The following is a 14,853-nucleotide window of genomic DNA, read 5'->3' on the forward strand; positions in this document are numbered from 1 at the left end:
CTTCTGTTGTACAGTATTCTTATGGTGCAATATTTACTTATTTAGACCTTTTGTTTTCCTTGTTTCTGTTTGTACTTAAGATTACTTGGAGTTGCCTGCCTGCCTTGTTTTAAGCATTTGAGTGCTTAGATGACCCCGCTGTCGATATAGTGCATACAACAAAGAAACCTCTATGAACCTTTGGAGGAAGTTGATTCTTTCAGGCTGACACACTCCTGCAGCTAGGTCTCAGTGAGTATGTCAGAATATGTCAGTCAATGATTGATCAATGATTAAATCATCAACAGAGATTTAAGCAAGCAAGATCTGCATCTGATTGTTGTGTGTTTTGGTAGCAGGTAGTGTTATTTTTTACTTACTTTTGTCTATGTTTTTGTTTCTGCAGCTGAAAAATGTGTAAGACAGTGACTTTGAGTCCTTCTGGCCTCAGATTGGATTATCGAGGGTTGGCTGTCTATGGTTTTCCTCCCAAAAACTGCATCAATGATTTATGAAGGCCACACTATTTGCTGGACACTATGGCACAAGCCAGTGGAGCAATAGCATGTCCCTAAATATAGTCATTGCTGGTCATGAGTGGTCCAGAGAATATTATGGATTTGGACATTGTTTTGGCAACTCAGTATTTAAAATCACTGACCCCGTACAAACTTACAGTTATCCTTCACCAGCGGCTTCCAATTTGACACTCATGCACTCTGGTCCCAGCATGCAGCTAACGGTGGTTGCTGTGGTTGCTTCTCAGCAGGTCACTGAGTGGGGAAAGGGTCTAAGTGGTTAAATATGGATAGCCTGCTAAGCCCCACCACCTGCAGCAGATTTGTTTTGTTTTGTTTGCACAGCTATAACTGTGGTAACAAAAACCCAGGGAATGGTGTCTCTAAACCTAACCAATGCACAAGAATTGTAACGGACCGGAGTCCAACACAGGTCATGGTCATGGTCATCAGCATCACATGATGTAATTTCAACCAATGATGGGTGTAAGACTGAATTATAATTATATTCAGGCAAGTTGAAAGCATGTGTATTTGGAAAATAATGTGGTTGCTGTTTAAAAGCTGGTAATGTGGATCAGTCTTATAATAATTGTATACACAGTATACCAGAAAAATACTTGTGTCTAAATAGCCTGTGAATACATTTGGTTTGTAATTAATTAATTTGCTTTCATTACATTTACCTATTTATCTTCATTAATTAGTGTTTGATTTAGCTTGGCTAAAGAAGCTTCCATGTGCAGATGCCAAATAGCCTAAAGGCTACAAAACAACAATACACATGCTCACAGTCTTTGCTAATGGAAGCATATGGCACAGATTTAATGTCAAGTAGGCCTGACTGCCTGCTGCCATGCTGCTGATTGATTGCCTATGTGCCCAACAGTGTTGTTACCATTTACTTATAGCTGACAGATGCTTCTGTGGTATTACATTACGGATACAAATCCTCAACAGCTAATTTAATCTAAGTTTTCTGTCTTCACTCCGGGCTCACAAATGTGTCCTCTGTAATTTCCAATACTAAATGGACAAACAAAAGAGTTACTGTGTTCATCCTTATGTGAGCATCATAGACTCTAAATAACTATAGATGTGACATCAGCCATAGGTTAATGAAGAGTTTTTCAGAGGCTCTGGCCATTACCAAGTTTGCAGCAGCAAAGTCCACCTAAACTCTTAATACAGGCAAAGATGAGGAGCACATGTGGGCAGGGCATTCTGAACAGCAGAAAGCAGAAAGCTGTCACTGAAAGGCAGGCAGGTCAATTGGAATTAACTCACATTTAGAGCCAGCCCCCAAAGGCCATGAGGGGAACTGCAGTTTTTTACACTAGTATGGGCTCAAGCTCGTTGGAATTTGGATTTGTGATTGGCAGCAATGCAGAATGTGACGGTGTGTGTGACTCTTCTATGCAAGAGACTATTGTTTATGGCTAGTGTGTTAATCCTTTAGTGTTCCATTAGCCTGACTCCAACAAAATCAGTATGATTTAAAAAGCATGCATATTAAGCAATGGCAAAACTTGCCATTTACCATTTATTTATATTATTATATTTCATATTAACTGTAAAGACAGGAACATTTTCAATGCATAAGGTGTCCACCATGGTACTATGGGGACATAGCCACACTTAACCAAGTGCTATCTAATCACAACCATTTAATTACAAATTGTCTTAAAAACTACTAAGTCCATCATGTTCTGCACCACTCAGCTTGCAATGAGCATAAATTCAGTGAGTATTTGGTTGATCCTTGTGTTTTTTTCCAGTTGGTTAAATATAAAAATTGTTTGAAAGTGCTTGTTTGAAACAGCACTAAAATATTTAAACACCTACAACATCTTTCATGCATACTCCAAACAATCTTTACTGAGGATCTTGCCTGATAAGGTTAAAAAATGTGAAAAACAAGAGCTTTAATTTGGAGCATCTGGACTAGCATTTTTAATATTGTTAGAGGGCATGTTAAAAGTAATTGGCCTGCTTAAGAATCCAGAGCCTGTATGTAAATATTTTGCCTGATTTGAGCATCTGATCTCTGCTCAAAGCACCAGTACAGTTAATGAGAGCAAGTATGTGCAGAAGTAGCAGCTACTTGTCTGTTGGTTCCTATGCAACCATGGCAAACAGTAAAAATAGTACTAGCTGTTTGAAATGGGCATGGGGGTTCTGAACCTTGAGATTTTTAAACAATGTCTAGACAAAAGATCAGTCCAAGAGGAGGAACATTATTATTACTATGCTAATGTCCTGTGCCTCTGTGTGTGCATACTGTATGTGGTGACACAGTGAGTGGCCTGTCCAGTGGACGAGTCAGGATGCATGAATGCAACAGAGCTGATCTAATCTGCTCTGACACTGACATTGCATGACATTGACAATGCACTCTTCATGAAGGTGAGGACTTAAGCTGGATCTGAGACCCTGAGGGAGGTTAAGTGTGCACGCATGGCTTTGCATTTGTATGTGCGAGTGTGTTAGGCTTATGGTATTTGGCTGGCACACTGAAAGTGGGAAAAGATTTGCTTAAGGTGCAAAAAAGCACACACAGAGAGACGGACTTTGGAGTACGTAGTGCTACCCTGGGCATATTGAGTCATTGTTTTGTAGGGTGCTGTGACAGCTAAGCTATGGTTTTTCTCACTCAGATGACGCCTCGCTTTCTATTGATTGTTCTGAGCATAACAGGGAGGCTAAAGCTTCCTTTGGAAATATGTGTACACACACATATAGAGGTTTTCAGAAACTCATATAGTAGGCTGACGTTGACTGATGGAAAGAACTATTCTGCACAGAGGAAAGGGGCAGAAGCAAACCACAGGTGAAGTAAGGTGAGAAAGAAGTACAGAACAAGGGAACAGTGAAGAGGAAAGCTAAAATAGAAAGCTGAATTGTGATTAAAGCAAGGGTGGAGCAAGCTGGATGAAATTATACCCATGAATATTTATAGACCTGATTCACACAGCCATTTATAACAAAGCAATTCTTTAAAGCTGATTATAAGTATGTATTGTAGTTAAATAATAAATATATTCTATTATAAAGAGCAATCACCTCAGGACACTTCAAATTCTAGTAAATGGTAGAATATTTTCAATGGCTCTTAAAAACCCTTTGTCTAAAGGGTCTATTATATTTAGCAATAGGTGGCAGATGCTAAAACAGATATTGATACTGGCATTGAAAACAAAACATTGTTCACTAAATATTAAAGGTTAAAGAAGAACAACACGTAAGAAGCACTGAAATGAAATAATTTGAAAAACTAAACTTAAAAAAGTTTGCTTTTTTTGCATTTAATTGTTTTTTTTTATTTTTTTTACAATATCTGTATTTCTATGAGTGGTTTTCAGTTTCAACTTTCATGATGCCTTAAATTCTTCATTCTAACTACCTTTTGGCATCATGTGTCCTGTGTAAGAACTAAGAAGTCTTTATTTATACTTTTATTTAGCTGCTAAACCACATTAGCTTAACCTAGCTTTATCTTAGTCCCTGGTTGTAAACCTTTTTTTAAAGACAGGTGTGAATTGACTCCAAGAGAAGAAATGATAGGGTAGAGGGGTAGAAGAGGGGAGTTGGAGAGATGATGATACCCTGGGTTAGGAAAGCAGAGTGGATGAAAGCAACATATGAAAGATGAAAGGCAAAAGAGAGGAGAGGAGATTCAAGGTGATGTGAGGTAAAGAGAGCAAAGGGATGATGAAAGGAATCTGCAGGAAAGTTGTGTCTATAGTTCCTTTAGGGCAGTACATGTGAGACAGTTCGCTGCCGAATCCAAGCACTGTGCTGTGCTTCACACATTTCTGAAGTACAGCCTCATCACTCTCAGTCCTATTTTTCACACTCCATCTTACTTTCCCTGAGTGTCCGAGCGATGGAGCAAAACACGTAGTGAAATTGACTGTAGTTCTGAACCTATCCTGCCTTGTTATTCCCTCTGTAACCTCCATGTTCTGTCAATCAAACTCGCTGCTTCTTCCCATGCATCGCTGCTTGAAGAGATCTTGAGAGTCTTGAGAGTGACAATAGATATCAGGTCTAATTTTTTTCATTGAGATGCCTTCTTTTTTTCATTTCAGCACTGCCTCTGCACTGCCACACATCTCAGAGGGACAATAACAGGCAATACAGTTTCTGTGCAATTGTCTCACTAAATCGTCTCCCACAGACAGAGAATACCAGAGGCAGGCAGCCACAGCAGCAGATTTAAACAGGCTGATAAAAGCTGACCTTTAGAATGAAAAGCCTTAGGATGTTAGCTGTATTAATATGTAATAATAATAATAATAATAATAATCCCTTTCTGTCTCATTCAGCTGAGACATTCTTAGTTTCACTCATTGATCAGTAATGTTACTGACAAACATTTTGAGGCCTGATGATGTCTGCAAAGCAGCGAAGAACACTACTAAGAGATGTGTCTAAAGCCACTGCAGAGACACTAGTGAAGGATTTAACCAAGCCTAGACCTGGAGTGTCAGAGAAGACAGGAGGGGGGGGGCTGAAGCAGTTGACACCAAACTGGTCTTGGTCATCAGGAGAGCCAAGTGTTGCTATTGACTGGTATGTACAAAGCCGTGACTTAAGACCAGGGACCAGGACCATCAAAAGTGGAGGAGCTTAAGAGAAACTACACCCAGAAACTCCAGACCAAAAAAAATATTTTGCCCTTGTTATTTTAAAGTTTTGTTTATGTGTACAAGGCAACATAATATACGTTTCATAAATAAAACTAGTATTGGGAATGTGTTCACACTTCTTTGCTCTATTAAAGAGAAAATGTTTAAAAAAGAATGATATGTCTGTGTGTGAACCCGTCTGTGACAGAAACACTTTTATTCACCAAAGGCAAAATCTACCCACATTTGGCACAGATCAGCATTCTTACACATATGCCTATATGATCCACGAGAAATGAATGCCAATGTGATCAGTGTCCTGTGCCACCTGAGTGTCAGAACCCTTCTCACCCTGCTTGGCCCTCTGTTTTCACACAAGCAAGGCTCTCACAGTCATCCCCTTAAGGTCCTGCCACTGTGACAAGGTTCTGTTTAGTCTGTAATCTAGTTTTGATTGGACACATGTAAACATCATAACTGGAGAGGAAAAACACGTCTGAGATCATGTATTTTTGATGGATGCTGGTGAGGATTTCAGGTTCACTCCAATACTAAACAAGTGCCTCTGCCCACTCTCTCTTTTGTATCACTCTTGTTGAACTCAGCAGTATTCAGGACTGGGATCATCATTTCTGTCATTTGTATTAAGATAAATGTAATCCATCAAATGTGCTCCATCAGAGGCAAGAACAAAGTGGTTTATACCCAATAACCAAGAGGTTTAATTATATTCTAAAGGTTCATCTTAACCAATTATAAAAATAATGTAAATGTGTACAGCAGCACCCTTTGTTAACGTGAATAAACACTCATTTCAATCATACTTATTAATGTAATAAACATGCCAATAGCTTCAGATATACACACACAATCCTATACAGCTATATTTGTGAGGACATTCACAATCCTAACGTTAACCATCACAACCTAGGTCCCACAGCTAAACGTCTTAACCTTAACCTCACTTTACAAAAATGCCCTCAATTCAGTGCTCTAACACTCAAACCACTGTGTTTGCTGTAGACTCTCTCTCTCTCTCTGTCTCTCACTGTCTCTCTTGCAAATGTGGCTGGCTAACAGAGCAATTTTGTCAGATGACTGCAGCACTGCTGTAGAATTGACCTTTGCATCAAGCAGTGTGCTGTAATTTAGGTTTAGCACAACCAAAGAGTTTGTTCTAATCAGAATCTGCAGTTTGTATTTTGCAGTTGTTGCTGGTTGTGAGAGCAGGAGCGAGTAATTTGATACAGTTTATGCATAATCCTATTGGCAGCAATATATAATTTTGCTCATCTGTTAACAAGAACATCCAACTCTCCCTTACATTTGCATGCATGGTCAGGGTCTGAAAAAAATCACATATACAGTATAAAGATGAAAGTCGCATCAGAGCTGGATTTATATTGTCCACATACACAAGGACAGCAATGACTTGAAGTGATGCATACTGGTTAGAACCCTTGTTTTGCAGAACAGCACCATGTCGCATGACTTTAAAACAAGATGAAGGAAGGGAGCTTAAGTTTTCTTTCTTTTTTCCCAGAATTTGTCATTCCTTAGTTCCTTGACCAATAGCTATATCTGCCCTCAATCCCCCAGCTTCACATGTTTTCCAGGTGGCCTTATGTCTTATATTGTGACTGAGTTTTTGTATTTTTTTGACTTCCTGGTCCCTCATTGTTTGCCCTCTCTAGTAGTCTGCAGGTTGTCAAACTCATTTTCTAAACACACAAAGACCAAATAAACGCTTTAGTTGAATAAGAAAAGAAACTCTCTTTCTTACCTTTCCGACGTACTGAGGTTCAGTTCCTATGTGTTCCTCTAGAACAAAGAACTGGTTCCAGATCCAGCCTCTTTTGGGCACATGGTAGGAATCCTTGTCTGTGTCCTTCAGCTTGGTCTGGTTTCTCTGTGCTCTGATGGATGTCCTGGAGTTTGGGATTGAGGTCTTGCTGGAGTTAGATTTGGGATTTGTATCGGTTTGCAAAGAAGGTCTGAGCTTGGAATGGGATCTAGGATTGGACAGTGAAGCCAGGCTAGTATTATAGAAGGTCCTGGGGTACTGAGTGCCAGATGAATTAGACCTTTGAATAAACCCGGACTGTGATGATAATTTATTGTTGGGTGCTGACCCAGAATTGCTCTTAACTCCAGGAACAGAGCTGAGCACTGCCCTGGATTTTGGCTGTGACAATGACCCAGGCCTTGGTTTTGGATTGGTTTTGGAGTTGACTTTTGCCAATTGCTGGGGATTGGTTAAGGCATTTCTTGCTATTTTCTTGCTGGATGCATGCTGTGGTTTCAGTCTTGTGTTTGATGTAGTCTTAGAGACTGTTGAAGGAAAGTCTGAGTTGAACCCCTGGTCATCTGTCAGGTAGGATGCACTGTCAAGCCTTGGCTTCAAGTCAGACTTGCCTGGCACGGTCTGGCTGGAGCTCAAGAGGTGACTTGATTTCATTGGAGACATGAGTTTGTCTGGGCTAGTGCTTGGGAGCAGGGTTGGTTCAGACGGTGATTTGAACCTTGGGTTTGGGTACATGCTAGGGTTTGGGTTAGCATGAGGGTTTACATTGACCCGGGTCCCACAGCAACTCTGGGAGATGACACATAGGAAAACCACCAGAGGACAAAGACAGGAAACTGCAGCCACGCTGGCTGGAACTGTCATTGTAATGAAAGAATGGTTTGGAAATGTCTTCCCCTCTCACCTCCACTGTGTCATACCACCATAGGTACACACAAACACACCCAAAAAGACACTCACAGGTTCACAGTCCTTTTCACAGTGAGGGGTACTTTGGCGTGTCCATGTTGTGCAGTAATTTCGTGTAGTTTGCTCAGAAATATTAAAAAAGAACTCCATTGTCTGGGTGACTACATGTAACTTAGTGTGGACAGTAGATTGTTCTTATTCTGTGGTGGTTTTCTTCTTCCCAACATTTTCCTCAAGGCTGATGACCATTTGAAATATTTTGAAAAATTCTGACCAGTCGTTGACCTTTAAATAGGTAGGAACAATCCATAACGCTGTAATTAAGTCCATAGCATAGCATCCACTATGACCAAACTCTGGAGTCCTCTGTCTTCATGAGGAAATCAATAACTATAGCTGGGTCAGAAGCTCATCAATGGTCAGCACTTTCTGAAAGAGAAACAAAAAATATTTTTAAAGATTTGCAAAAGTATCAAAAACGTTTTCCAGCTGCATCACATTTGGAATCCTTTCACCAATCTCTGGAGACACATGTCAATTTATCTTAAGCCAATTAAATTTTAGCACAATGCTACTTGCCAATTTGCATATGATGACAGATCTCTGTAATCCTTTTCCACAACAGATGGGAGTGTAAGTTCCAACTATGTGTGACTACTGTACCAATGTATACCAACTGTATGGTGTTTTTTGTTACATGACATCCTTTTAGACTAACAAAAACATGGACATAAGGGAACGCATCTGCTTTCAAGTGCAGTTGGTGTGCAGTGGAATCGCTCGCTGACTTTGTGATCATAAATTATCCATAAGCAAAAATTATACTGAGATAAACAAACTGTATGGCTAGATGTCTGATGCATCTTTAATGATAGTGATATTTCTTTGCATTTGTTCCTTTAGAGCATGGAAATTTACAGATATAGCAAAATATGTACTAGACATTGCAACAGTTACATATCTGCCCTTTCATCTCTTTCGCCTCTGTATTCCATAATATGGCTCCTGAGGTCTTGATTTTCCAGTCTTCACCTGCAGAGACCATGCCATGTCATATTTTCTCAGTAACTTTTTGTAGTGTTGACATTGACTAAGCCTCTTCAACCTAACCTTAGAAGGAGGGAGGACAAATAATACTGTTCTTAATGAAGCATAGGTGCAGTCTTTGGGGATGATAATGAAGTGTGAGGTGCCAGGTGATCTAATCACATGACCTAATCGAGTCGAACTGGAATTGATAAAAGTCTCTGGCTTTGGGATGAAGGGTCTTCTCTGACATTGCTGCAGGTACTGTTGAGATGAGCAAAGACCAAAATCCTATTATCAGCAGGGTGAACTTACTGTGGGTAAGATTGTAAGCACGGTTAGCCTGATTGCAGTACTGTATAGGTGTGGGTCACACTGTACTAGTGATGTTCATTGGGCTCACTTACAACAATTGTAACATGTTTGCAGATGATATATGACTTGCTTCTTGTTGGATTTAAATGTGTACTGCTGTGGGTTGTTTTTTATTTATTGAGCTATTTATGGATGGTGCATTTGTAGCCTCACTTTTCTCACAAACCAACATGTCTCCTAGAACAGTGTTTCCCACTGTTTTCCCAACCAGATCATCACACTGGTTGCTGTTGGATAATTTCTGTTCTAGACACAAATACAATTAACTACTACATTGGCTCAGTAGACCATCTTGTGGATCAAAATGTTTGTGGCTAACCAATTAGCATGCTAACATGGGGTAAGGGAGAAATTGTACACAAAATTATGGGTATGACAGCAACCAGCCGTCACTCAAAACGCTCCATGACTGCTTGCCCTTAGCTCCCCTTATGACCAGCCTTCTTGCCTGTACTAGGAGTCCAGGCAGACTGAGTTGTCCTAAGGAAAGAATGGTAAATGCCTCTAACAGAGACTCTAATGGTCATCGGAAACCTGCATAGACGTCACAGAGGCTTTGTCCATTGTTATATACTGTCAACTTTCATGCAATGAGCCGGCAGTGCAAAACCGCTACATACAGAGGTTACAGTAATATAATAACAATACAATAGATAGCTATTAAAAAACAGTTTAAATATTTAGTATGTTTTAAATTTAGGAATACAGATCCAGTTTAAAACTGTCTAGGGCCTTTTTCCAGCATGCATTAGGCGAGAGTTGCTGTACCCTGGTTTATAAAGCATTTACAGTCACATTCAGTCCTACAGTATAGTACAATACAACACGCTTCAGCCACCCCCTAGTGGGGTTCAAACTCAGGTCTCTGCTTCTCTGAGATGACAGTGCTCACTATGTTATGACAATGTGATGTGATTATGTTCATGGGTATGATGGAGCTTAAAGTCTGACATAAAGCTTGTGTCAGTTCTGGGAGCAGAGGTGCTTTCGTTTAATATAAAATGACAAACATATGACTTGTATAGTATCATGGGACATTTTACCAGCTGATGGTGAAATTGTTTGTGTGCTGTGAAAGTGCATGCAGAGGAAGTGCATTAGTGCCCTCCCAGGTCTGAGTATACTGTTGAGTGAATTTATGACTGGTTGAAAAGAACAGACCTATAAGTAACGTGTGACCTCAGAGATGTTCACTTGAGCAAGGCGTTTAGTCAGAATGTGCCTCCTATAAAATTTTCCCTGGGCTGTTGCTGTAATGAATGCTTTCATATATTTGTCTGGCACTAGCTTCCACACGTTTGATCCTGCTGTAAATTAGTGCAGCTTGATGTTTACTGAGTTCCAGTGGTTGTTTTTTGCAGCATCTGAAATTCAAATGTGCTTGGTCACCTAGTACTATATGTCCTGCAAAATCCACCATCTGTCATTTTTCCTCTATGCAAATGAAAATTTGATAGGCTGAAAGAAAATTTACCACAAAATTATTAAATGTTGAGAGCATTACCAAACAATCAATATTATCAATATTATATAGGGTCCTACATAGTGTCATAGTGCCATTTTGTAGTGTTGTCCGAATGTGTAAAAAGAAGACCCTCAATGTATCCCACAATGCATCATGAAAGTAGTACACAACTCATGGTCACATTACCAATATGTACCACCACCCCAATTGCACGTATAAGAACACAACCTAATCTAACATGACATGTTAAGTCTGTTTTATTAGTTGTTGCCATGTTATAAAACCTTTAGTCAATAAATTATGCTTAATTGGCACAAATTATAGTTTCTATTTATGTAGCCTGTTTAGCCAGCAGCGATCGGCATGTTTTGTTTATGCGACTGCAATGACAGAAACGACGATGAGTAAGGAGTGATGTGTGTTTTTTTGAAAAACGCTTTTGTGTGTGTGTGGCAGGGCCAAATCAAAGGGACCAACAACCGAAAATACAAACCAGAGAAGCCTACAACTCTGGTTTGTCTACATATTTTTGACACTGCCTCCTTGTGGCAACACATAGCTACATGCGGTAGTTAAATTTTGTGGTATTTACCAAAAGTGAAGCATAATAATACAAAAAGTTTATTTCTCCCAATTTCACTAATGAGAATGTGTAAAGTAAGTTATTCAAGAGAGCTTAAGGGGAAATTAATACACATGCTATTAACCCTGTTGCAGCTCACAGATGGGTTTTGACAATTATTTTGGGTTTTTCTTTTAAGTGCATTCATTATTGTTCCTCTTAAGCTCTGATTTTTTTTTCAGGGATGACCATTTGGACCACTCAACACTATGCAGTGTATTTGTTTTCTACTCAACAAATACACTCACTATTCTACTCACTAAGCAAGACTCTAACAGTTCTAGAGAATTCAACATAAGGACCCAGGGAAATGGCTACTTAAAGCAGTGGTGGTAGCAGGTGACGTTTGTCATGTGGACAGCATGACAGCTGTTATAAGAAGCCGCAGAGGTACACTGATCTCATCCTTCTCCTGCCAGTCTGTGCGTTTGAACCAGCTCTGACAAAGGAGGATGACATTTCCATTTATAACAATCACGTCTTCAAACCTATGATTGGTGTGTGTTTTAATGCAAGGAAAGGGTCATCCATCAGTACACACCCTAACCTGTCTGACTAACTGAAATAAACACAGATGCAGGCTGAGATAGAAAAAAGTATTACAAAATGACAACAGATTTTTTTTTCCTATAAATGATCCAGTTTGTGGCAAACAGCCCTGTTTCTGTCAGTTCTGACATATATCACGATAGTAGAAAACAATCCAGAATCATAAAGTACTTAAATGGTGCTGTCAGCGGGATAGAACAGCACTACCTGCTGTGCAGCACAAGGAGTGCAGTAAAGACCACTGTATCATTAAAACACACAGCTGGCATGGAAGATTTCACGTAGCAGTTCATAAGACAATGAAGGTGTCAGAGCCAGCTCAAACAAAATGAAAAAAGAATTTTAGACAAAATTGACAGCATTCTGTACTGACAGGGAATACTAATTTATAGGTGCAATTTCTTGCAGTAATTTGGTCCTCTTTGCAAAAGTCATGCTGAGCAAGCTGCAGATCTAATTACATCAGGTGTCCTGGAGGATAAGAAGCTGCAGCACAGGGCAGGCAAGAGGGAGAGAAATGCTGTCCCCCTAAAAAAATGACTGTGAAACAAATTTTGGTGTTGCTTGACATGCTCATACACTGTCCTACTGTGCCACATGTGCTAATTAGGTAGGATGGGTTGCCAAAAGGTTGGTAGTAATTTCAGTTGTATGGTTAGGCTACAGCTGCTGTTTGCTTGCTTGATTTCCTTCAATGAAATGCAGTCAGAACTAATTTCTGCATTAGAAAAATGCAGGTAAAAATGTACTATGCCTCGTAAAAATTATAATAATAAATAAATACATTTTAAAACTACTTAAGGTCATAGGCATACGTTTGTTGTAGACCACTTGCCAAGAATCCTGGGGTTTATGTTAGAGTTTGAACATTAAAACTTCTTGGTTAGGTTAAAGATCATGGTTTGGGTTAAAACAGACTTTTTCACTACACATTTTACAAAGCAAAACTTTCCCATTCCTCGCAGTCATGCGATTCACCATGGTGAATAAATGCATAACATATAGATACACCACCATGGGGGTACCATATGGACATGAAGATTGTCTCAAAATCCTGTAAACCACAATCAGCCTTCTTATGTTTTCCTGAGGGCAGGCCCAAAGAATCACAAAACATATAGAGAAATTATTTTTGTTCACCATATCACATAACATCAAGAAAGAGAACCTGAGACAGATAGACAGATAGACAGATAGACAGACAGATAGACAGATAGACAGACAGATAGATAGATAGATAGATAGATAGATAGATAGATAGATAGATAGATAGATAGATAGATAGATAGATAGATAGATAGATAGATAGATAGATAGATAGATAGATAGATATTGTAACAGAGCAGTGTAAAGAAAAGCCAGAAACCTCGTCAGTATTCAAGTCACAACCTCATCTTTACTTCAGAGGTCCACTGTGTATTCCCCTCCAATTAGCATCATAATTAGCAACACTGGATGCTAATCCATGGCTAATTGGTTTTGATAGATCTCCAGAAACCAAAAGAAATTGTAGTGCAGCCTCTGCCCTTGGACTGCAGTAGAAGGGCAGTTACTTGTACTGTTTCTGTCTGACTGTTTAAACTGTGTGATCACTAGAACATATCATGTTCATTTAAATACACATAACATATTGTGCTGATGGAGCCGACAAAGATCAGCAAAAATGTATTTTTGCCATTTATGCATACCGTATGTGTTTAATTTAAATAACCAATTTATCTTTGTTCAATACAACACCTCACTCAAAACTGTTTGCATGGTCAAAAGTTACTTTGAAAGAATGCCAGATTCCCTTAAATAATTCACTGCTCTGAAATCCCATAGAGTCCCTTAACAAGGCTCGCCTCACCAATGTTTTATGTTGTCCTTTCTCCCCTTAAATTAATAAGCAGTGGACATAAAATACTTATGACATATTCTCCTATTAGAGCTCATTAGGTCGTTGGAGCTTCAAGTCAAAGTACACGTAGAGTTAAGGCAGGCTGGGCCTGATCTGTCAGATTCATTCTGGTAACTAAAGTAATGCAGCAATTATCTGAGGTAGAAAGTGTTTTGTGTAAGTGCAGCCCATTCATTTTGTGCATTCAGATATAGGTATAGCTCAAACTGCCATTTAATTGCAAATAGGGTCCTACTGCGTCCCATTTAGAGTCCCCAATATGCATGTCTTTGGTATGTGGGAGGAAGCTGGAGTACCCAGAGAAGAATGGAAAAAAATCTGTTTTGGTTGACAAATTGTGCCTCGAGCAATGCAGGCTAGTTGCACCTTTAATTCACCTCATGGTATGCGTCCCAAGGACCTGTCTTTTTTCTATCTCCCATATATTGTGACTATAACTGATATCAGTCTGCCAATACCATGGGCTAATATTAGCAGGTGAGGTATTAGCCCATGTAGCAGCTTTTTCACCAAACATATTTATTTTCTGGGGCTTGAGGTGTCATAATTATAATTTATAAAATGATATAATAATAATTAGATAATTGATTTTAAAACTGGAACTGCTGTTTCAAAATGAGTGTAAGTGTAATATTGTAAATAACTTAAGGGAGAAGGAGTAAACAAGTTGATCATTCACAAATAATTTCCTCAAGCATAGAGATTACTCTCACCCATTACATACTCAGCGCTTTGCTTAACATTAGCCTCTTACCTTTAGTTAATCTTCTCTTATGACCATTACACTGACAACGCAGAGAGAAATCCTTTTAGCTGAGACTTTTTCAGCCTCCAGATGAAACATCTTGTTGACGTTTTACCTGCTCGCTGCAGCTAGCAGGTGAAGTGTACTCGACTGAAGGTAATACAAAGACTTCACATGAGGTGTTTTCACTCATCAAGGACAGAAAACAGAAAACATGCCAAACAACAGGCAGTAATCTAACAGCACCTTCTCTGACAGGAGCTGTCATTTTCTGCTATAACTAAGCTCATTTGTTCATTGTACCGTAGCAATACAATTTGGTAAAAAGCC

The 14,853-nt window shown here is 39.3% G+C and overlaps 1 protein-coding gene across 1 annotated transcript in view; it reads right to left on the reverse strand.

Annotated features, from left to right (window-relative positions):
- The window catches only part of LOC114449747 (cadherin-18-like), a 138,956-nt gene extending 131,289 nt beyond the window's left edge, over nt 1-7,667 (reverse strand). The window contains exon 1 of the mRNA XM_028427576.1: nt 6,912-7,667. Coding sequence (XP_028283377.1) covers nt 6,912-7,667 — 756 coding nt within the window. The remainder of the gene's footprint in view (nt 1-6,911) is intronic.
- Between the last annotated feature and the right edge of the window lie 7,186 nt (nt 7,668-14,853).

This window comes from Parambassis ranga, chromosome 17 (genome assembly GCF_900634625.1).
Source record: "Parambassis ranga chromosome 17, fParRan2.1, whole genome shotgun sequence".
Classification (NCBI taxonomy): Eukaryota; Metazoa; Chordata; class Actinopteri; family Ambassidae; genus Parambassis; species Parambassis ranga.